The sequence below is a fragment of the Acanthochromis polyacanthus genome, chromosome 1, assembly GCF_021347895.1.
Source record: "Acanthochromis polyacanthus isolate Apoly-LR-REF ecotype Palm Island chromosome 1, KAUST_Apoly_ChrSc, whole genome shotgun sequence".
Taxonomy (NCBI): Eukaryota; Metazoa; Chordata; class Actinopteri; family Pomacentridae; genus Acanthochromis; species Acanthochromis polyacanthus.
Window position 1 is genome coordinate 437967 of NC_067113.1, and position 23091 is coordinate 461057.

Consider the following 23091-nt stretch of genomic DNA (forward strand, 5'->3'; position numbering starts at 1 on the left):
CTGCAGCTTTCACCTTTTCCAAATTCATAGAATATAAGTGAGAAAAATGATCGCTAAAATGATCTAAATTCAAGACAAGACGTGGGAATATATAAACACAGTTCTTATGGGGGTATAGACCTAGAAAGGCAGAGCGCCTAACGATACGGGACTGAATGCAGAAGCTCTAATGGAAGAAACACCTTAGTTACGACCTCATCCCCTGAAAAGGCAGTTCTGAAGTCTGCAAAGCAACTTCTGCGATAAGTCAGGCCTTTCACTCTTTGGCGTGCAGTCACCAGGGAAGTGTCGTCCTAAAAAATATCAGCAATTCTGGATTGCCAAATTGTCTTGCAGTCAGTCAAAACAGTAAAATGGAGAAGAGGCTGGTTCTATAACAGGACAATGAATCCACAAAGCAGACCTCAAATTTCCATGAGCTACTCTGAGAACACAAACTTGAACTTTGGAGTATTCCCACTGAACTCCTGACCCTGAACATCTCAGAAAAGTGTGAGAAAATTGAAAGTCTTACATCTTTCTGATTTGCTTAGCTGTAATATCAGCCAATTGAAGGTTACTCATGTAGTATGGGGCACCAAAGCTTTCACATTTAAATTTACTGTACCTTCTGTTTTTCTCTTTTATTACTCATTGTTTCAGGTAGTGGTAAGTTAGAAACAATGTCAGGGGAGTCAAACAGATCTTTGATACTGTACTGCACTAGGTACTTGATCCCTATTATTAGTAATCTAAAAGCAGATAACCAATAGTGAGATTACTTATGCAGTAAAAATTAAACTGCTAGTATATCCCAGAGGAGAGCAGACAGCTTTATTCTGGAAAATGCTTAAACCTGGAGTGTGTATGAACATTCCAGAAACTTGCTAAATGTGATTCCTCTGCTGCTGCTGATGTGTAGGTCAGTGTCTGTAACAGTGCAGCAAACTGCAGTTATTTCCTCATACTGGAATCTTTTTGAACTGACTGCAGTCTTCACGGGTGGCAGACACCCCGTTGCTGTGAATTTCAATATTTTATTCAACTTATATTTTCAGACCACCAAACCAGAATAGTCAGAGCTGAGCGCTGAGTCTGAGAAGTCAAGTGACTTCCAGCCCATTTATGTTATAAGTTGTTTAAGTGAAATTTTAAATCGCCTAAAGCAGATGATTATCGATTGTGTCCTTTTCAATGACCTGCTGACTTAAGAATAATAAATAATAATAATAATAATAATAATAAGAATAATTAATAATAATAATAATAATATAGTAGTTAGGTAAACTTTAAACGCTTCAGCCAAAATGCTGTGGCATAGAGATTAAAAACATCAGAAATCCCACAAACATACTGAAACAATAAAAAGGACATCAGTAAAACAAACAATTTTAGCTCAAATGTACCTGTATGAGTCAGTCTTTAAATGCACCCATCTACTGAGGTATGTCAAACTGATTAAACTTGCCTCGTTGATTTCAAGGTGACTAGTTTGGGATAAAGCGAGAATATGGGGAAAGAAAAAAAGCTAACTACTGAAAATACTCCTGTGTATAAAAACATTGGTTGTGGATTGTGTTTGTCTGCTAACCTCCTTTTCCTCATGTAGGTACATTAACAAAATTGAAAAATAATGAGTTTATATTTTGTTTTATAAAATTTTCAATCTTAGCTTCTAGCTGTGACCCTCCAGAGAAATAAAGCAGTGTATGATAATGGGTGGATATTAGCATCTTTATCAGGCAGAAACGTTTACAGTAACAGTTAAAGATCCTGGCCCTTCCAACCACCTTTCCAGTGTGGACTTTGACCACTTTCTAAGACAAAACTGCTAGACTTAGCAGGATACTTCAAAAACCAGTTATCTGCTTTTACTGAGCTGCTTTAGCTCATACATGCCATGGGCAATATGTAACGTTTTAAAACAGTTTCCTTTAGCCTTTATGGCTTTTTCTTTTAAACTTTTGTGAAGATTAAACACAGGAAAAAAACAAGAGATTGGCGGCGTATGACAGGAACTGAACCGTCAGTGTGCATTTATGTGCTATCTTCGGCTTGCCAGGTTAAATAGCTTCAGCTAAAAATACCTTTTCAAGTTACTTTTGTTTTTGTTGGAGCTTAATTCTCACCTTTATGAATTGTGCTGTGGAATGAAGATGTTGGTTATAAAAAGATATAAAACCATAATGAGGTTTGACATAAAAGTATTGGACCATTTAAATGGAAAAACATAAATAGTGTGGCACTTAAATATACAAGGGAAAAGTTGTGAGACAAAAAAGCATGTCAGCTATTAAACTAGTGCTGCCATCTGTTCAGCAGATGGCGCTACACTTCAAGCTAAAGAAGTCTCATTATGCTTGTCACAAGGTCTTCACTTGTGTGTCTCATTGGTGCACTTTTCTTACTGAACCCTGAACCTATTGTGTCAGCAATTTCCAAATACATGGAGCAGTTTGTATTTATTTTTGACGCTAAAAGAAATTATGCATGTTGCAACTTGTTTTCATTTTACTTAACTCTTCTATTGGCTCTCCTTTCCTACAGTCCTGGCTGGGTAGGTCCATTATCAATGTTGATCGGTGAATTCAGTGTTGAGCACTGCAGATTCCTTAATCATCACCAGGGACACTTGTAGGTTGGCGTCACTGGACAGGAGCAGTGGACAGTAATGTGCGGTGGCGGTTTCAGAGGTGAATATGGGGCCGGATGATGGTAACACCTGTGGCTTCTCTTCCTGCCAGTCATGCTGGGTGCTGCACTGCTTCAGCCCGCTGCGTTTCCACATGAAGCTGGTGCTGAAGGAACGCCGTGGGTTGGTTTTAAACAGGATCTGATAGATGACAAAGAGGATTGCCCTGTCAAGGTGGAGGCTGCATCGCTCTTCAGACGCTGGTCAGCAAACCAAAGAACAAGCGCTGTGGAGGAACAATAATAATTGTTACAGTGTTTTCAAGTCAGACCAGCAACAAATACTTACCCAGACCAGGTTCATTCCAGTGGCCAGCCCGCAAGATTGATCCAGCCCGCTTTTGTAAAAATTTAGGAGTTGAGCATCAATTTTCACTCAGAACCTCACATTTTTTTTTCTTTGTGACGTCGAGAACACACCGCATCCTCACATCACACTGTGCTTGTGTTGTGTTTTTGTGTGTAGCTTAAGCTGTACATCAGGCCATACATTCGGCCAGTCATGCAGAGCTGCTGCATGTGGTCAAGAGACGGAAAATGATGTGATCTCACCAATGTCATTCAGAAGATGATCTGTGATACAACCAGGAGGTGGCCACCATCGCTGTAGACATGACGCAGAACCTGGTAGGAACAACCACATTATTACTTTGCTTGCAATTTCATGGCAAGACTTTAAACATCATAACTATGGCAACTGTGGATCTTGTAAATGTTCTGTATATGCTTGTAATGACTGAATCTTTTGATTTTTTTTTACCCCTAACTGCATACGATGTAAATGACTGTTGTTTCCTGATGTTGTATCTGTAAACCTCTGAGTTTGTGTATTCCTGTCTACTCATGGAGGAGACTGGTTAAGGTCGTGGTAAGGTTAGGTAAGCGGTGCTTTTGGGATAAGGAAGGTTAAGATGGGGTAAGGGTAAGTTTAAGTAAAGTGTTACAGTAGTTGTAGAGCTGTTTCAGTTTTTCTTCCACAGGGGATTCACTTATGTTAGGTTTAGCTAGGGTTGTGGAAGTGAATGTAAGTTACGTAATTTCTTTTTGTGTGATTGGGAAACGCGTAATCCGTGTGTGTCTTGACAGGCAGAGATCTTCACCAGGGTCCTTCAGAGTGAGGGAGTATGAGGAGAATTGAGGACAAGACTGTCATGGCTCTTGGCATCCTGAAGCACTCGACCACCATCCTCACCGTTATGGAGGACACACAAGGAGGTGCCGCACACTCACACACGAACTGATAGTAGTGTACTTGCCATTCAATATTGAATTGTAGTAAAATGCTTTAATCATTGTTCTTTGAGACTCACTCCAGCAGCTGGAGGAATCTGTTGCAGGTGAGTCGGGCCTGCGTTCTTACAGAAAGCCATCATAGGCTATGGCAGGTGTGCATGTGCGCAAGCAGTCCAGTGTCTTTTTTCTTTCCCGAGTGTTATATAACCACACAGCCACCACCACTACTGTTCTTGCTGTTTAGACATTTTGCTTGCTCTGACTTGAAGCTATTCCCGGAGTTCCAGTTTATTTGCTCCTTGACATATAGTTTATTTGCGCTTGCTGTACAGGCCTCTGTGCATTGAGACAGAAGGTAGTTTTTCTCTAGCTGTTGATCCACAACAGCAGGACACACAGCTGTAATTCTGGGATGTACCTAAAGTCCTAAGGACCAATTGTTAAAAATGGAGTTTGCGGGTACTCTATCTGCATTATGACAAGAGCCAAAGACCCAACATGCACAGAAACATCAAGGCAGTGCTAGTCTAACCTTTTTGGTGACCGTTTTTTGCCAGCAAGTACTAGATACTTTGAACTGTTAGAAGAAGAAAGTTGATCTACAAAACACAACGTTTTATTTTATTTAACTTCAAGATTTTAATCAGGTAGTTTTTTGCTGGATATTTCACGATTCTCACTCTGTCCTGCTAGTTGAACAGAGACTTATTATTTGTTCGAATTTTCCTTATCCATAGAATCGAAGCTCATGGTTTGGGCTTACAGTTTTGCCAGCTGTCACTTGATGACTTGGGATGTTTTACAGGCAGAGAAATTAAAAAAAACAACCAAAAAAAAAACCTTTGCTTAGGGGGTTTAACTACTTCAAAAAATAGGCTGCAAATGTTAGGATAGGAAAATAAAAATGTAATGTTTGTTTCAGACTGGGATATTGCAACGGTATAAGTTTTGTTACGAAACACTGAATGCATACGAAACTGATGATCAGTTGCAAATATTCCTTAATATAAAAATTTTTATAATGGAGAGTTACTGAAAAAAGACTGGGTGAAAAGGGAATCTGGATTGAGTACAGTCTTTGATTTACAGACTTTAATCGTATAAATAACCAGTGTGCAACACTTTTCTGTCTTAATAGTCACAAAGAAGAAAACGTTTTATAGTATTTTTGTTTTCTTGCTGCTGTTATTAGTTTTGATTGAGTTATTTAAAAATTCTTTAATGCGGCAAGTACTTTCTTGTTCTGTGATTAACATGGTAATCATTGCAAACCTCCTCAAATATATCTTAAAAAATGGATTTATTAAGAAAAACAACTGAGATAACAGGCCAGCACACAGCTTTCCTTTTGTGTTGATCAGATTTTGAGGCAATTTTCCCATTTATAGTTTTTGCTGCACACTGTAGAGACTAAAGATTGAGTTGCTCTCACTTTTGCAGCTGGTGAACTTACATTAGAGTGTTTCATTCTTGTGCACACATGGAACTATGTTTGAAGGGAATTTTCTCTCATCCAGATATTTTAACATGTATTCCCATGTCCAGAGTGCCACTAGTACTTCCCTTAGGTTTACTACGTTTATTGTATTTTTTTTTTGTTTTGGTGTTTTTCACATTTTGATGGAGCTAAAAACATATTCTTTACTCTTGTCACCCAAGTGGTAAGTGACTGTGCCTAATGGAGTACCACATAGACTAATGTGAGAAGAAAAGATTAAGTGAGTAAGCCTGTGTGTGTGTGCGCGCGCGTGTGTGCCTGTGTGCGTGTCTATGTGGTCTTACAGCAGGAATCATCTCGGTGATATGCAATGTAGAATTATGTGGTGTGTGTGGTAATGGATTAACTGAGTGGGAAAGCCTGTGTTCAGGCAGAAGGATAGAAGTGCAGGATCATAATGAAACAAATGAAAGACAGTGAGGTTCAAGATTAAATTTCTTCCAGGAACTAAACAAACATGGGACTTAACTCGACCACAACACGACCACACCAAACACACACATAAAACCAAAATCGACACAGCTGTGCTACTTATTCTCACTCGTGCATAAACCCCAACAAAAAAACAGGAGGAGCTAAATTTCCACAGTCACAGGTGACTGTCTTTTTTCAGGGGTGTTGAGCTTCTGTACAACTGTTACCAGTATGGATCTACTTGGAGCTGTTGGTCTCCTGCACTGACACAGTGTAATCTGGAAGGACACGTGCCAATGACAGGCTACCATTTTGTACCTTAAGATTGGGCAACAAAACAAACAAACACTGTGTGGAGGTGTAAACCTGTTTACAACTTAGTATTATCATTCAGTACCCATTTGTGGGTACTTTTATTATTGCAAAGGAAATTTAGAAAATCTGAGAACACACTCTCACGTGCTCCAGTCCAGGACAATTCATACAGCAAAAAAACCATCACAGTAAGCAGTGAGCTGAGCCAGAAGGCAAAGCCCTTGATTTATTTACCATTCCAGTCTACAATCCATTACCTTTATTCAGAAAGATGATCTGGAAAGAAAAGAATGACATTGCGAAATACCAAGTTGCCAAATTGAGTTGCCCCCATAGGGATGGGCTTAGGGGAACCTCAGAAGGCCTAGAATCACTGCCTCCTTCACATTGAAAGTAACCAGGCTTTAGATGGTTCAAGTGAAGAGAGAGCAGGACTATGTAAATCTGTGCATATTCTGGAGGAGGTAACAGTGTATAGGAACTCCTCAGCCATTTCAAGGCAGATGACTGCAAAAGAACTTCCAAAAATGAAATTTTGGTATATGGACATGAGTTTTTAGTGTTTAATCAGTGCTGGTGAAGAAAATGGTTTTCTTCTCAACTGCATTAAAAACCTAGGCATACGATGCCGATAAAAAACGTTATCACCCTCCCTACCCTTCTGGGAGTTGTCCGCTTGTACAGCTTTAAAAATTAAATCATGGTCAATATAAACCCATCAGGCAGAACATTATGACCACCTGCCTCATATACTGTTGGTCCCCCTTTTACTGAAAATACAGTCCTGACCCATCAAGGCATGGACTCCACTAGACTCCTGAAGGTGTACTGTGGCATCTGGACTCCTCTATACCCTGAATGTGTGCCGTGGTATCTGGACTCTACTAGTCCCTAAAGGTGTTCTGTGGTGTCTGGACTCTGATAGACCCTGAAGGTGTTCTGTGGTATCTGGACTCTACTAGTCCGTGAATGTGTGCTGTGGTATCTGGCACCAAGATGTTAGCATCAGATCCTTTAAGTCTTGGAAGTTGCCAGGTGGGGTCTCCATGGATCGAACTTGTTTCCAGAACATCCTACAGATGCTCCATTGGATTGAGATCTGGATAATTTGGAGGTCAGGTCAACATCTCAAACTCGTTGTGCTCCTCAAACCATTCCTGAACCATTTTTGCTTCGTGTCACTGCACATTATCCTGCTGAAAGACTCCACAGCCATCAGGGTGTACTGTTTCCATAAAGGGTGTAGATGGTCTGCAGCAATGGTTAGGTAGGAGGTACATGTCAAAGTAACATCTACATGGATGGAGGACCCAAGGTTTCCCAGCAGAACATTAAGCTTCTCTAAGCATTGTCAGTTAATTAAATATGTGATACATGAAATTACCAGCTGCATACGTGTTTACCACCTTGAAGTCAGACAGCCTTGCGTATCTACAGTTTTACCCCAGTCTTCTTTGCAAAACTGCTAAAGCTTTGTCAGGTTGCCCAGTGATCCTGAGTGAACAACCTTTTTTAAGTCCAGCCACACATTCTCATTGGGAACATTCATCTGCCAAATTCTCTGAAACGCCTTTGGAGGCGGCTTATGGTAGAGAAATGAACATTCAATACACGAGCCACAGCTCTGGTTGACATTCCTGCTGTCAGCATGCCAATTGCACGCTCCCTCAAATCCTGCTACATCTGTGGCATTGTGCTGTGATAAAACTGCACCTTTCAGAGTGGCCTTTTATTGTGGGCAGTCTAAGGCACACCTGTGCACTAATCATGGTGTCTAATCAGCATCTTGATATGGCACACCTGTGAGGTGGGATGGATTATCTCAGCAAAGGAGAAGTGCTCACTATCACAGATTTAGACAGATTTGTGAACAATATTTGAGAGAAATGGTGATATTGTGTATGTGAAAAAAGTTTTAGATCTTTGAGTTCATCTCATTAAAAATGGAGCAAAAACAGAAGTGTTGCGTTTATATTTTTGAGTGTAATTTTATATCCAGACTGTCGGCCACAGTGTACTGTGGATGTTTTTAAACTGTGTTCCTGGATTTAGGCGTTGAAGACTGTTCAATTCCACATAAACTATCATTTATTGTAAGGTGTAAGAAACAAACCAATCAATGGAATGGAAATAATGCTGATTCTGACCTTGTGGAGATGTGTGGGTAGTAGCCAAATCAAAATTAAAGCGTTTTATTTTTATCACTGTCCTTGCCAAAGTAAGTGATTTTTCTTTTATTCAGTCACATAAGACTGCAAACTGAATTTCGGACACCGTAGGAATCCCCAGTACATAATGTTACCCTATTTATTCATTTATGCCTGCAGGTAATATTTTCACGAGTGCCACATTTTTTTTGTTTGTCCTTTTGTTACAGAGAACCAGTTTCACTAAATACACAGTAGCTTCCTGCTTCCATTTAGTGTTAAGAAGAGATGTGTAGTTAGGTTTGTTTAAACATAGAAGAATGACCCCAATCTGGTCTACACAGTGTTCATAGATTTTATCTGTATTAGTCTCAGATGTGCAGTCAACCACCAGAGTTTTCACTTCTTCCCTCCTTTCTTTGCTTTAGTTCCTTCTCACTGCATTAGGTTTTTACAGAATTTGTTGTGAACGTGAGCTTCAGTCCCAGTCTTTTTCTGTCCATTGCGAGTTCTACGAGGAAATCCTGTCACTGGCATTTGGCCTCACCTGTCAGACGATATCCCCCCAGATGTGGCAGCTGCTTGGTGTTCTTTATGAGGTCTTCCAGCACGACTGCTTTGACTATTTCACAGGTAAGTTGTGATGCCAACAGCACAGAGTCTGATGAGAAGTCATAAATGCCACCTGTGGCCAGGTACCTGTTGTTCTGGTTTGCACATTCTGTACTTAATGTCACAGAACCAGCAAGTATTTGTATGTAGTTTGGAAATGACACTGAGGTAAATTGAATGCAAGTTTAACACAAATGGTTGTTTGAGTCCATGGAGGACAGCTTTCTAGGAATTGTCTCTGCTGATCTTGCTTGGCTTTTATCACTCTGTTTTACTGCAGTCTCTGGTCTGATTTCCCAGTGGCTGGACCCTCATTTTCCTCACTTACCTAGAATGTCGCCTTGTTTGCAAGTTGGAGATGTGTCCATCTAGACTGTCTGTGCTCTACATGTTAGAAAGATGAAAGCCTACATACTATAAACTGAAAATGCTAGGAACTTTCATTAATTCACTTGCAGTTAGTAAAAACAATAGCAGAAATTCACATGCTGTTCAAAGTGTTTTAGAGATCGTGGTTTATTTTCTGCATCATACAAATTACATGATAATACAGAAAACATAATAACTAATCCAGTTCAGATTAAGCAGCTGTAAGGAAAGCCCAATTTCAGAAACTCCATTACAATTACGATTTATAATGCAGTAAAAAAAACACGTTACAGGTCGTTAGAGTACACAAACTGCAGGTTCCAGTATCCTTACCTTGGTAGGCGTCACTAAGCCCACATTCACTGACGAGTGGACATTCAGACCGGACAGACCTTTCATAGTATGGTTACTGCTCTTGTTCTCTGGAGAGACATCCCTCTGCAGCGGTTATTTAATACTACAGTTTTCTATGCTGATGAAAATAATTAAAAGAAGCTGTATCCTTTCCAAAATCAGACATTTATGTTGCTGTGTACGGAAGGTTTCAAGGAAACGTCTTTCTTTGTCTTGCTCTAGAGACCTGGTCTCTTTTCTTTACAGTGTTTTCAGTAAAAAGCTGGTTAGCAACAGCCACAGTTACATGAAAAGGCATCACTAACACTGAACCTAGCTAAGGCTAGACTTTAGTTGAAGTGCAACCAACATAAACTTCCAGGCTTAATAAAGACCAGTAGATGGTAGAGGTGTGTATTCCAGTCAGGCTGGTTAGATTAGGTCATCTTGGGATGCAGAGATCATTAGAGACTGTAATTAAAGGAGGATGAAAGATCACAACTTCCCTCCACTGAACTAAAATGAGGCCAAATGTTGAGGAAATTGGTGCTGCAAGACTGTGAGGTAGAGACCAAGAGGCAAAGACGTGGTATCAAGGTCCCGTCTCCCACCTCCACTAATGTGAGCTCACACCTTTAGAACTTCCAGCTGTTGCAATTCTGTAGTGTGTTGCACTGACATTTTCTAATTACAGCTAGTTATCTAGTCATCCAGCTATAAATCATCTACTGTTTAACCATTGATTGATAGAGATATTTGCACTAGTATGTTACTAAGCTGCATTTTTTGTATTATTTCTCTCTTTTTTAATTTTATTCTTATTATTACTTGCTCTAGATTTGTACATATATTTATCCCCTATTTCTTATTATGTCATCGTTGCACTGACTGCTCTACGAGCCTTTTTAATTGCCCCCTGGGGACAAATAAAGTTTTCTGAATCTGATTGTTTGTGGTGTCAGCTTGAGGCAGCAGGTGGGATCTCAGTACCACACCTCTAACTGGGATCAGTAGTGCCTGGACTCAACACAAAATGGCCACTTGTGAAACAGTTTGGCTTCTCTTCTGGGGAGCCGTCATCCCATCCTGAATTGAAAAGGGTTGTTGGATGCGTGTATCCCATAATGGCAATTCTTCTAACCAGAAAACTAAATCTAACCATTGGAATGACCTTGACAATAATGTGTTTTGTTGCTGAAGCTGATGACAGATTGTGTTTATGTTCTAGATATGATGCCTCTTCTGCACAACTATGTTACCGTGGATACGGACATGCTTCTGTCCAACCCAAAGCACTTAGAGGTCATCTACAGCATGTGTAAAAAGGTCAGGCTTTAAACATGTTCTGAGTGGAGATCCAGTTTTCCCAGTGCTGCTACTGCTGCTGCTACATCATGACTGCTAAATGACTCTGTGACTTCCCCTGCTGTAGGTGCTGACCATAGATGCAGGTGAGGATGCAGAGTGTCATGCTGCCAAACTGTTGGAGGTCATCATCCTTCAGTGCAGAGGCAGAGGCATCGACCAGGTCAGAAGCAGCTTCAGAGTACAGACCTTTTTGTGGGATTCACTCATCATGCAGTTAACATAGTAGTTCACAGCCTCCTACCACTCCTTAACACCACTGAGGAAAAAAACTCCTCAGTTGTGATAATCAAAAGTGAATTCACAGGAGAGAAATGCTTTTGTGATCTTCTGTCATTCCTGGCCTGCTACCACATCACTAATCTATCTTAAGCACCACCAAAGTTCAAAAACTTGAGTTGAATGTATGGAATTCAAAAAGCAAAGCAAATATGCTATTTCATGTTTCAAACACTGAACTGAGCAGCTGCAAACTGGGCCAGAACTGTAAATAAATCAAAGATATGTCTGTAGCAAACTGGCTTAAGTTGTAGATCTGGAAATGTCTGCTTTTAAACTGCGAACTCTTTAAATAATAAAAGCAGTTATTGTTAATAAATTCGTTGTCAGATGTTAGCCACAGCCTGATTTTGTGCTCTGTCTCCCCTGCAGTGCATCCCTCTGTTTGTGGAGGCTGTGCTCGAGCGTTTGATGAGGGGGGTGAAGTCCAGTGAGCTCAGGACCATGTGTTTGCAGGTGGCCATCGCTGCGCTGTATTACAACCCAGCCCTGCTCATCCACACCATGGACAACATGCACTTTCCACACAACCCACAGCCCATCACCGCCCACTTCATCAACCAGTGGATGAACGACACGGAGTTCTTCCTGGGGTGAGGAGGGCCTCTGTTGCTGTTCACTGATTCAAGTTCTGGATTAAAGGAAGGTCACAAATTTCTGTCAGGATTTTAGATAAGTGTAAATGTTTTTGCGGAAATGTCGATGGCTTTTTTTTCATCTTGATGATGACCAGATAAATGACATGAAGGTACAGGACAATACAATACAATGAGTTCATTAATCCCCGAAGGGAAATTGAGTGTGTACAACAGAATTGTCTGTGAAGGTTCTCAGTCGTCCAGGTCATCCTAAGGTGAAGGGTTAGTTCAGGCAACTGGACTTATTCTTGTGACCTTGAAGACGTTTCGCCTCTCATCCAAGCGGCTGCTTCAGTTCTCAAAACTAGTTTGGAGAGTCCCAGGTACTTAAAGGGGAACTTCATTTTTTTCAACCTGGGGTCTGTTTTTACATGTCATTTCATACATGTGAGTGATGGAGAAATGAATTTTCGACATAGCTCCAGTATTTAGCCAGGCAGGTAGCTTAGCAGCTCAGCTAGCGAAAAGTATGGGGCAACTTGCCCCCCCGCGTCAAAGTCCGCCCTAACGTGCTTTTTCCCCACACTGACCGGCTCGGATAGTCTCAACGAGTGTCCCACAACATACTAGAGATGAGAAGTGAACGAAAACCTCCACATTACTTGGCGATCGCTTCTTGTTGTGGTATGGGGCAAGTTGCCCCATACTTTTCACTAGCTGAGCTGCTAAGCTGCCTGCCTGGCTAAATACTGGAGCTATGTCGAAAATTCATTTCTCCATCACTCACATGTATGAAATGACATATGAAAACAGACCCCAGGTTGAAAAAACTGAAGTTCCCCTTTAACCACGAGAGGTGAAGGTGGGGCTAAGGCTGATGGTATCTACTAAAGGACTAAAGAAATATTTCAACAACAGGTGTTGAATCCCAATGAGGTATTAATATGCTAATAGAGGGGGAATGGTGAGAGTCATTGATTTAATGGCCCACTGAGTCGCCTCCTACCTATGACTCATCATCATGTGAGTCGTTAGGCTCACCTGAGGAAAGGTGTGAAGAGTGGTTAAATCTTCTGGGGAGAGTTCTGAAGGCAGCTTTGTATCTTTCTGAGAGATGGTGTCTGAGGCCTCCCCCTCTGTTCAGAGTGGGTCGCTCTAGATGAACAGAAATGGCCTCTTTCACTCCTCTGTCAAACCATCTGTCCTCTCTGTCTAGAATATGTACAGCTGAGTCCTGGAAGGAGTGGCCTTTCTCCTGTAAATGTAAATGGACAGCTGAAGCTCTTCTGTGTTGGGCCATGCGTCTGTGTAGAGGCTGCTTGGTCTCACCAATGTAAAGATCTGGGCAGTCCTCACTGCACTGGACTGAGTAAACTACATTGTTGAGTTTGTGTCTTGGTGTTTTGTCCAAAACAGAATTAGTATTTAGTGCAGAATAAGCATTCAAAGACATCTGTCCACTGCAGGAGCTCAGAGCAGGTGCAGGGCCACGCTAACATTAATCTGTCCTTTCAACACCGTCTATCTGTCGCAGTGTAATATCAGAGAGATTTCACTACAGCGTCAACTTTGAGTGCACGAAATAAAGTAACAAATAGTAGTTAGTGGACCTCTTTCCGGTTAGGACATAGAACAATGAATGTTTCTGTATGGTGAACTTCTGTTGCTGATAGTGATGTTAGAAAGGAGAAGACTGCAGCTCTACAAGGGCATTGTTCTCCTCTCCAACCAATTAGCATGTATTCTCCAAGTTCAAACAGTCGGTGTCAAAATGTGCACACCAGTGTTTTGGGGCTGATCAGAAGGACCTACACTGGAAGAGGCACTTCCTTTGTTCAAAAACAGCCCGATAGAGGTTCTGCAGGGGTCATTCCTGCAGTCAGAACATATGCAAACATTCAAGCTGCCCTAAAATGGAAAACAGCGTAAAATTTCCATCTAGAGAACCTGCATGAGCTTTCATGTGTAGTTATCAGAACTTCCATGTTGGCTTTATTCTCAGTGTCAAAGGCTGCTGCTGGAGCCAGACCAGCTGTTTGACCCTGCTACAGTTCTTAATGCTTCACTGTTGTTGGAACATCCTGACTCCAGTTCCATATTAAAATAGATTCAAAGATTGATATCTGTCCTTTCATGTCGCTCTCAGAAAAGGAAAAGGTTTCCCTTCTTTTTTTTATTGAGAATATTGATTAGCAGTGTTCAGCCTTCATAAGACTGGTGCCTTCATAGCCTCTTTTAAGCCTGAACCTCTCTCCGTTAATCACGTTGGTTCTGTGTTTGAATTAACACCCTGTCAGTGTTTTGTGGATTCCCCTCATTCTCACCCTGTTCTCCTTCCTCTCCCTGAACTACTATCCAGACTCCATGACCGTAAGATGTGCATCATCGGCCTGAGTGTGCTTATAGAGCTGCCTAGCCGGCCAGCAGTGCTGGACGGAGTCGCTGCCCAGATCGTCCCCTCCATCCTGCTCCTTTTCTAGGCCTCAAACACCTCTATGCCTCCCGCCTAATCAACAAACCAGACCTACTGGCTCGTGCAGGGGCTCAGGACGAAGACCAAAACGGTGAGAAAAGATCAGGAATGAGACGGACACTTTGAAGAAACTGGAAGGACAGGGTGGTGGACAGTTTGGTAAACTGAAGCAGAATGGATGCAGAAAGAAAGCAGTAAGGCTTAGTGACCAGAATGAAATGAGATTCTTCTTTTTTGCCAGCATTAGATCTTCCACTACTTGAATCTTGATTCAATGCTGAGCTCAAATTAGCTGCACCACATTTCCTTTCTCACCCCACTGGCTATACTTTGCTTCAGTGGAGCATAAAGGAATTAGATCCCTAAACCTTGTCTGGTGCTTGTGGGGCAGACTGATAAATTAACTTCGTGTTATGGTAGCAGCTAAGGATTTCCCCTGCGGCCTGATGTTTAAAATGCATTGATGTCACCACGGTAAATGCTTCAGAATAGTGCGTTCTTTATTGAAAAGCTTACATTTTCTTCAAGTGAAAAGAAAATGTGTTGTGGTTTGGTATAGAAGGACAGTGGTATGGAGCTGATATCAAATAGTTCAACAACATTTTCTACCCTCTTACGGCTATTGTCGCTGTTGTTAAGTGTGTGTTTTGGCCCTAAGTTCACGTTGGGATCACTAATAAACAGCTTTGGATGGCTTACTGAGCTCATCTGTCACAAGCTATTAAATCATAAGCTCTAAAAAACAGTCGATGAAACATGATCACGTCTGTCTCTTTACTCCATATACAGCAGATTCACACACCACTGTCAGATGATTCACTAGCTGTGTTTAAGCCAAATGATCAGGCATTTCAAACAGATCAGTCATCAACAATTCTACAAGCAAACACAGTGGGGAAACGTATGAATAAAAGTGTAAACTTTAAAACCAGGTGATCGTCACCATGCCAGAGCAGGTCAGGGTGAAACACAACACAGGAAAATTATCAGGGTTACAGTTTATTTCTGTGCCTGGTAGGAAGAGCAGCTCCAGAATGGTCCTATTCTGACTGGACACCCACACCGAGCTTCCACGAGTAATAATAATACTAATAATGATAGTAATAGATTTTATTTGAAGTGTACTATTCATTGAGGCAAAATCTCAAAGTGCTACATTTAAGATATAAAACAGATAAAAAACAAAACGATATTCTATTCAGAAAGCTGTCTGCAGGAAAACATACCAGATAGATTTAAGCTGACCTTAAAGTTGTTAGCTTTAGGTCGACTACCTGTCTGACAAAGCTGCTTGTGTGATAGTATTGTTTTTGTTTATTGTTTATTTCATTCACCAAAAACAAATACAACATAAATACAACAAAATGATTTGAATGAAAGGGTGGCAGGGTGATAGTAGCTAGCTGCTCAGATTTGTGGTGTGTTCACATTAGCAAATTCAATTGTGTGTAGGTCAGTTTTCCGCTCTGAAGCTCATGCTGCCGCCTTGGCTTTTCATGCTGCTGTTGTCAGCAGTAGGCGGCCACATTTCACAGACTTAAACAGTGTTTTTATAACAGATTTAACAGCTGCATCTCCGTTGGAACACTTTGTCAAGAGAATAAGCTATCGTTGCATTCTGATCTTGATTTTAGAAGAAATTTGTTGTTGTACCAGTCTGGAACTTCAGAAACACAAAGAGGCTTGCTGTTTTTTTTCATCCATCTTTCAGTTCAAGCAGTGGATCACAATGATTGGCTGTGCCCACAAATTTTAATGCAGCATATGCTTTTGTATTTGGCAGAGGAGATTCCCAGCGATGAAGATGAGGTGAACGAGAACCGAAACGCCATGCAGCAGTCAAGCAGGCCAGCAGGCCAGGGAGGTGAAGAAGATGATGAAGATGAAGATGACTACTGGGATGAGGACGGCTTTGAGGGAACGCCCCTGGAGGAGTACAGTACACCTCTGGACTACGACAATGGAGAGGATGAATATCAGTTCTTCACCTCCGCCCTGCTCAGTAAGTCGTCATTCAGATGTCAAACGTTTGTGTGTAAATGGATGAACAAGAAACATTCTGAAGCCCAATTACCACAAACCTAAAAACATTCTGCAGGATTTTCCAGGAGACTCAGCATTTACTTTCCAATTTGAACATTTCTCTTTTAACACTACTCGTTCATTTATAGCCAGAGGGTGGAGCAGCTGTAGGACTACATTAGATTGATCCTCAGTCATAACTTATCCTGCTACTAGTCCAGGTTACTCTGACTCCAGTCCTGTTTAAAGCATTTTGAAGCGCTGTGCTGTTCTGATGCTCTGGTTTTGCTTTTAACGTGAGCCTCAGGTACATCTTCTTTTGAAGAGCTGCTGTGATTAAACTTCTCCTATATATATATATATATATATATATATATATATATAGCAGGGTAGAGACTGCGATTTGGTAGAGTTGGAGTTTCTACCAGCAGAGTTTGCGATTGGAGTCTCTACCAGTAGAAACTCCAATCCTACCAGTAGAGATGGAACTTTAAATCTGACCCCTGCCCTGACCCCTGACCCTAACCTTAAAAGTCTAACCTTAGCCCTGACAAATTTCTACTGGTAGGATTGGAGTTTCTACCAGTAGAGATTGCGATTGCAATCTCTACTGGTAGAAACTCCAACTCTACCAAATCGCAGTCTCTACCCTGACATATATATATATATATATATATATATATATATAAATGCTGCTCTACACTAAACCTGTAATCTGCAGACTCTGCCATACTGCGACTCTGAGTGCAAACAAATCTGAAAGTCAGCATCAATTCGTGGCTTCGCCCAGGATTTTAATCTCACTTTCCCCAGTGAAGGTCCAAGTCTAACCCATGGTGCCACCACCTGCTAGTTTCCATGTATACTATCCCATGTAATTAGCAAAAAGCCTTGTGATTGGCTGAAATCTTCACAGCTTAGGTTTTCTAAAGGCTAAAGCTGGAACTCAGGAGGTACAAAAGATACCAGACAACTGCCCACCTCCAGTTTCTAGACAAATGGTTTGACAGCTGGTTGCTTAGTGAATAATCTGCAGGTTGTGATAAAGTCCCAGCAGGACTGAACATTTTAGTAAAAATGCATTTGTTTTTAAATATCATCTGTTTGCAGCTCATTTGTCAGCTGACAGGTTTTCTGTTATGTTGTCAAAAATATTGATTTCAACTTATATGAGAAAAATTATTGTGACTTCAGTCATGTTAGGGGGAACATCCAAGTGTGATGGCACAGTCTCCATCTGTAAACACAGGATAAAAGCTAACAAAAATGGGGTTGTTGATTGTCAGAATTATTATTACCATCTACTAATACTAGCACTACTTTAACTGTATGAGAATGCCTTTCATGTTTGCTGCACCTTATGAGGAAGTGTGTGTGTGTGTGTGTGTGTGTGTGTGTGTGTGTGTGTGTGTGTGTGTGTGTGTGTGTGTGTGTGTGTGTGTGTGTGTGTGTGTGTGTGTGTGTGTGTGTGTGTGTGTGTGTTAGGGGTCCAGAGTACTGATGCAGTGTGGTACCAGTGTCTGACAGCTCCACTCAGCGATGACCAGAAGAAACAGCTCCAGGAGATCTACAGCATCTCACAGCAGAGGAGGAGCACCGCTGCCAAGTGGTGAGGCGAAGAAATGTTCTCCATAGTTCAGCACAACATGGCTCTTATTGGAACTGTTCTGTCACACTTTTCATAGTTTCAAGTGAAGATTTCCAACTTTCTGGTACACTGTCCAACAACACACGAGCTCATGCACATCTCAGTAGATCTGTTCTCAGTTGTCATATCAGAGGGAATTTGATGTGAAGTCAGATAAAGTCATTCAACATTTCAGTCACATAATGTTTTCTAATGAATACAGAATACTAAGATTTAAGTAAGAGTCAAATAATAATGTATTTTTTTCTACTTTTTGTCCAGGAAACAGAGTTTGGTGACATTTAAGTCCCACATGTGCACAGAAAACTGAAACAGGAGAGAAATGCTGAAAAGGAAGGTTGTAGGGCAGCACAGTAACTGGAATATTATTCAAAATGACAAGTTTGTCTAGTCACAAATACATGAACATGATCGTCAGTGATTTTTGTGCTCTGCTCTAGGAAATCTCCACATAGAAAATAGCCAATGTAGATGAAAGCACTTGGTTTCAGTTACACACCTGTTTAAGCTGCTGTGTTGCAGTAACTGATGGAAATGGCAAATACTTTGCTTCAAGGAGATGCTCTGAAATCGAGTGAAGAGTAGAATCACTTTATTCATCCCCGAAGGGAAATTCAGTAGTGGAAGGAACCTTACTTTAGAGTTATTTGATGCAGGTTTGTCCATTAGTAAGAAAGCAGCAAAGCATGGACCTGAGAGCAGTGCTTTTTATTAAAATGTGAAAGTAAAATCAAAATGTTTTGTCTCTAAAATTAATTAATAACTGTATTAAGAGTGACAGTCGCGATCCCAATATTGATGGGAATAATAGTAATTATGTTTTGGTCATGATTGTGCAGCACCAATCAGCTGTATGGAAACATTTCAGCTGCAAAGAATGACGATGACCAAAAGCTCTCTCTCTCTCTGCAGTTCTTGCCATTTCAATCGGTACCACAAAACTCTGGGTGTTGAGTGCAAAGCAAACCATTTGTCCTCCCTGTCCAAAATCTGAACATTGGTATCCCATTGGAGTTCAGATTTTGGACAGGTAGGACAGATGGTTTGAGAGAGGAGTGAAAGAAGCAATCCATTTCAAAGTAGAGAAGCCATCTCTGAACGGGGGGGTGGTCTGCGACATCATCTTTCACCAGTTTACAATCAGGTCCTTTCAAAACTCCCCAAAAGAACAACTCAGCAGACTCATGCTAATAACCACCATTAGCACACGAGGGCTCAGTGACATCTGTGCATTTCAGCGATCCCCACCGATACTCACAACGACCATCGTTGAGTAGTCAGACGAGTCTTGGTATCGGTCGTTGGTATAATAGCCCTGGACACACGTCACAGAGGTTTAAAAGCTGAGGCAACACCAACCACCACCAGAACTGAAGAAGCCTCTTGGATGAGAGGTGAAACGTCTTCAAGGAACTTTCTTAAAGTCCAGTGGATTGATTTAAACTACTTTGGATAACCATGACTTGGATGAATGAGAACCTACACAGACATCTTTTAAAATATACTTTGTGGCTCAGTCTTGACTTGGACTCTGTTGTTGTGGTTTCAGAGCACTGAAGAACCGGGCCAACTGCAGAAACAGAGGAGGGGTCAAAGAAAAGAGACACTGGTCTGACCTGACCTGAAGTGGATTTTAGTCCAATTTAAGCAATCTCAGTCCAGATCAGACCATATGAGGCTTATTGGATCCTGCCAAAACCAGGTCCCAGGGTACCATCGGGATGGGATGGAGTAGCAGGGGCTCAGCTGGGGGACCTGGTGAACTGAACAGGACCCCTGCTGGAAAAAGAGGACCCCTACTGGAATATTCCTTTGACCAGGACAGGACCACTGGCCTGTGTGTGTGTGTGTGTGTGTGTGTGTGTGTGTGTGTGTGTGTGTGTGTGTGTGTGTGTGTGTGTGTGTGTAGATGTATGTAGGTGTGTGGGTGTGTTGTAGGGGGGTGTGTGTGTGTGTGTGTGTGTGTGTGTGTGTGTGTGTGCGTGCGTGTACTCTAAACAAGGTATGCACTCTACATTCTAAATGTTCTTGACCAGCAGAATTGGTTAATATTTTTGTACAGTGCAGTCCTTTGGTCTGAGCAGCTGTGTTTGTGTGTGAAGCTGTAAAACATAAAACACATGGCAGTGTGTGTTTGTACGTACTGTAAACACTTGTCCTCGTCTCTTTATAGCTGAACACTTTATATCATCTCATGAAGCGAGGGCCTAAGCCGAGCAGGAAGAGCTCCATTGGTGTCAGGGTGGGTTCATTCAGACTGTAAAAGGACCAGAAGGTCCCAACCCTCCCACTGTAATGTCATATGTATGAAATGCAGTTTGGTTCTTTTTTGTTGTTGGTTTTGTTTTTGTAACATTTTTCAGAACTAATTTAAAAGAATCATAAAAGTTCATGTAACATTTTTCTGAGTGTTTTTCCATCTTTCTTTAATAGTTATTACCTCTACAACATGTGTTTTAGCTGTGTCAGTGCTAATAGCAGTCCAACTTATGAACGTTTCAGAAGTACATTGTCAGCCTGCTATGGCTGCACGGAGATGAGAAAAGGATAATACCATCATTCGGTATATTAAACTAGTTTTTAGAACGGTTGTTGCTAGAGGTACGGACCCATACCCGTAGCCTGTGGACTACGAATACGGCACTTGCCATTTACCAATCAGATACGCGAGATCTGGTCACGTGACTCCCGGTAGACGCTAGCGGTACGGACCCGTAGCATCGGTACGACAGGTACGGATCTTAAACCTGACCCTCTAGCTAACCCTAACCTCAACCTTTGTTTACCTTTCAACAGTTTTCAGTGGTTAGCAGTTTCTTGACTCGCGAGACTCGCCTATGGGTCCGTATCTGTCTGGCAAATGGAAAGTGCTGTATCTGTAGCCCACAGGCTACGGTCCGTATCTGTAGACACTACCTTTTAGAACAGGGGTCGGCAACCCGCGGCTCCGGAGCCGCATGCGGCTCTTTCAGCCCTCTGTAGTGGCTCCCTGTAACTTTGGAAAATAAATTGTTCTGCCTTTCAGGCGCGTTTCAATGCATTTTAATACAGAGTTTTATTGTGAAATTACCTCTCTTATTTTGCCGTGTCACTCCACCGGATGTGTTGCTGGGGTTTTCCCCTGTGACATGAGAGCGCAAATTGATGCAGAGAAACAACACGGAGCTTCAGATTCCCACACGTTTCATGCCTCTTTTGTTTTACTCCTGGAGAAGCAACGCCTGTAGTTTCACATCGTTTTGTACTCAAGAATGGCAAGCCTGTATATTAAAGCTCCACTCCAAGAAAGACACGTCTTGTCTTTGAGTTAAAAGTACTCATGATAGGGTAATACATGTTACTCGCAAGAACACCGCTCGATGTCCAGGCAGCAGGTCAGAGAGTCAGATGAGTGTTGTCTTGGAAAATAGGGCAGCGACTTACCGGAGAAAAGTTATTAGCTTAAGATAAATAGATTTTACAAGTTAAATAGACATTCGCAAAATATTGATTTCCAGCTAACATTATGTAACATGTGAGGTCCAGGAGCAAAAATGACATTAACCAAGTAAGATAAATATTAGTGGAAGGATACAGTTAAAAAAATGAGTCTATCTAATTAGAGGCTTTGTAATTAATTAATCACGACTGATTAACAAGGGCATAGAGGTAAAAAAGCCATATATGCAGTGTTGTCTTCATTTTAAATGCCAAAAGGATTTTGCGGCTCCCGGTGTTTTCTTTTCTGTGGGAAATGGGTCGAAATGGCTCTTTGAGTGTTAAAGGTTGCCGACCCCTGTTTTAGAACAAAGTAGTACTAACCTGATTTCTGTGTCATAGGAAAACCAAAGTAAATGTTCACTTCATTCATTTCTGCCACAAGCCTAACAGGAAGCGGTGGTTGCCTTGATGGGAAAGTAAAAATGTCAGTTTCTTACATTGAAATATAAATCAGTGACTGCCTTGAAGATGGGAGAAAGCATACTACCTTTATATCTGCCACAGGTTAAAGCAAACCAGTAGCTGTCTTAAGGGGACAGAAATTATGTATCATACCTTTATTTATTTTTTTTACTAGGAAAAAAACAGTGGCAGCCTTAAAGACAAAGAAGTCAATTACTGTTTTTCACAAAGTATTACTGCCTTAAATTCTGTCAAACTGAACCCAATGTCTGCTTGGAAAGTACATTTAAAAAAACATTAAACTGATGTTTGTAGTATAGACATTACAGCTGTAATGTACATGATAGATGGGAAAAATACGCTACATGCAATTCTTATGCTGTTGGTGTTCCTTAGGACTCATTTTGTTGAAGGAATACTAAGTTTTCAATCCAAAAGGCCACTGAATCTCAAACCTGAATGTTAAAGAAAAAGTCTTTCTCAGGGAATATAAGAGTGTGCACAATTGTACTAAATCCCACTCACACACAGTTTGTAGGTCTGTACACACAGCCTGAGTCAAAGTGGTTGCTTGTGTTCTTCAGTGATCCAGCTGCAGGACCATCTAACTGATCCTTTCCACAGCCTGTCCTTAAAACCTTTCAAAGTCTGTGTTCAGCTTTTCTTGGCCCAATCAGCTGTGTGATTCAGACATTGTATTTCTGAAAACTCCAGGTATGTCATAGCTCTGGAATATGGTAGCAGTGAAACACAAGGTGCTCCAGGTGTTTTTTCCTCAAGTCTTTTGCAGTTAATTTGCACCTTTTTTTCTCCATGCATTTTTTATGACAGCATCGGCTTTTGGCAACAAAAAGGTTGGTTTGTCCAGCAGTAATGCCTCATTTATAGACTATTTCTAGAGTGTTGCATCCACTGTTTGTGTGTTGACACTGCTGATGTGGGCTTATGATGTGAATGTAATTGCTAAATAGCCTACTCTAAATGTTTTACAAACAGCAACCTGTCCAAGAATAGTGAAATGCTATCCCACAGTCTGGTCCCTTCTGTTAGGCCCCCAGTGACTTAAAGCCGCAACAACAGGAATCCACGTTTGTCTTTGCTCTAAAACCCTTATTATTAGTCCACCAAGGAACGGCGGAGTTATGTGACGATCGGCGTACGTTTGTAACTGTCTGTGTGAAACATTTCTCAAAAACAGACTAACAGATTTGGATGCAATTTCAGGGAAAGTCAGAAATGGCACAAGGACCAAG

At 41.3% G+C, this 23091-nt stretch overlaps 1 protein-coding gene across 10 annotated transcripts in view; it reads left to right on the forward strand.

Moving 5' to 3' along the window:
* ipo8 (importin 8) overlaps window positions 1–20357 on the forward strand; it is a 62665-nt gene extending 42308 nt beyond the window's left edge. For 2 of the 10 annotated variants that reach the window (XR_007940790.1, XR_007940797.1), the window contains exons 19-23: window positions 10820–10917; window positions 11024–11119; window positions 11608–11828; window positions 14173–14377; window positions 16070–16218. Coding sequence is in view for 4 of the 10 variants with exons in the window: in XM_051945316.1 (XP_051801276.1) it covers window positions 16070–16288; window positions 17794–17917; window position 19506 (344 nt within the window). In the remaining 6 variants the exon portion in view is untranslated. Of the gene's footprint in view, window positions 1–10819; window positions 10918–11023; window positions 11120–11607; window positions 11829–14172; window positions 14378–16069; window positions 16289–17793; window positions 17918–19505 lie in introns of those variants that run through there. The other 8 variants (XM_051945307.1, XM_051945326.1, XR_007940795.1 and 5 more) reach the window with 7 other exon arrangements.
* Window positions 20358–23091: the final 2734 nt, after the last annotated feature.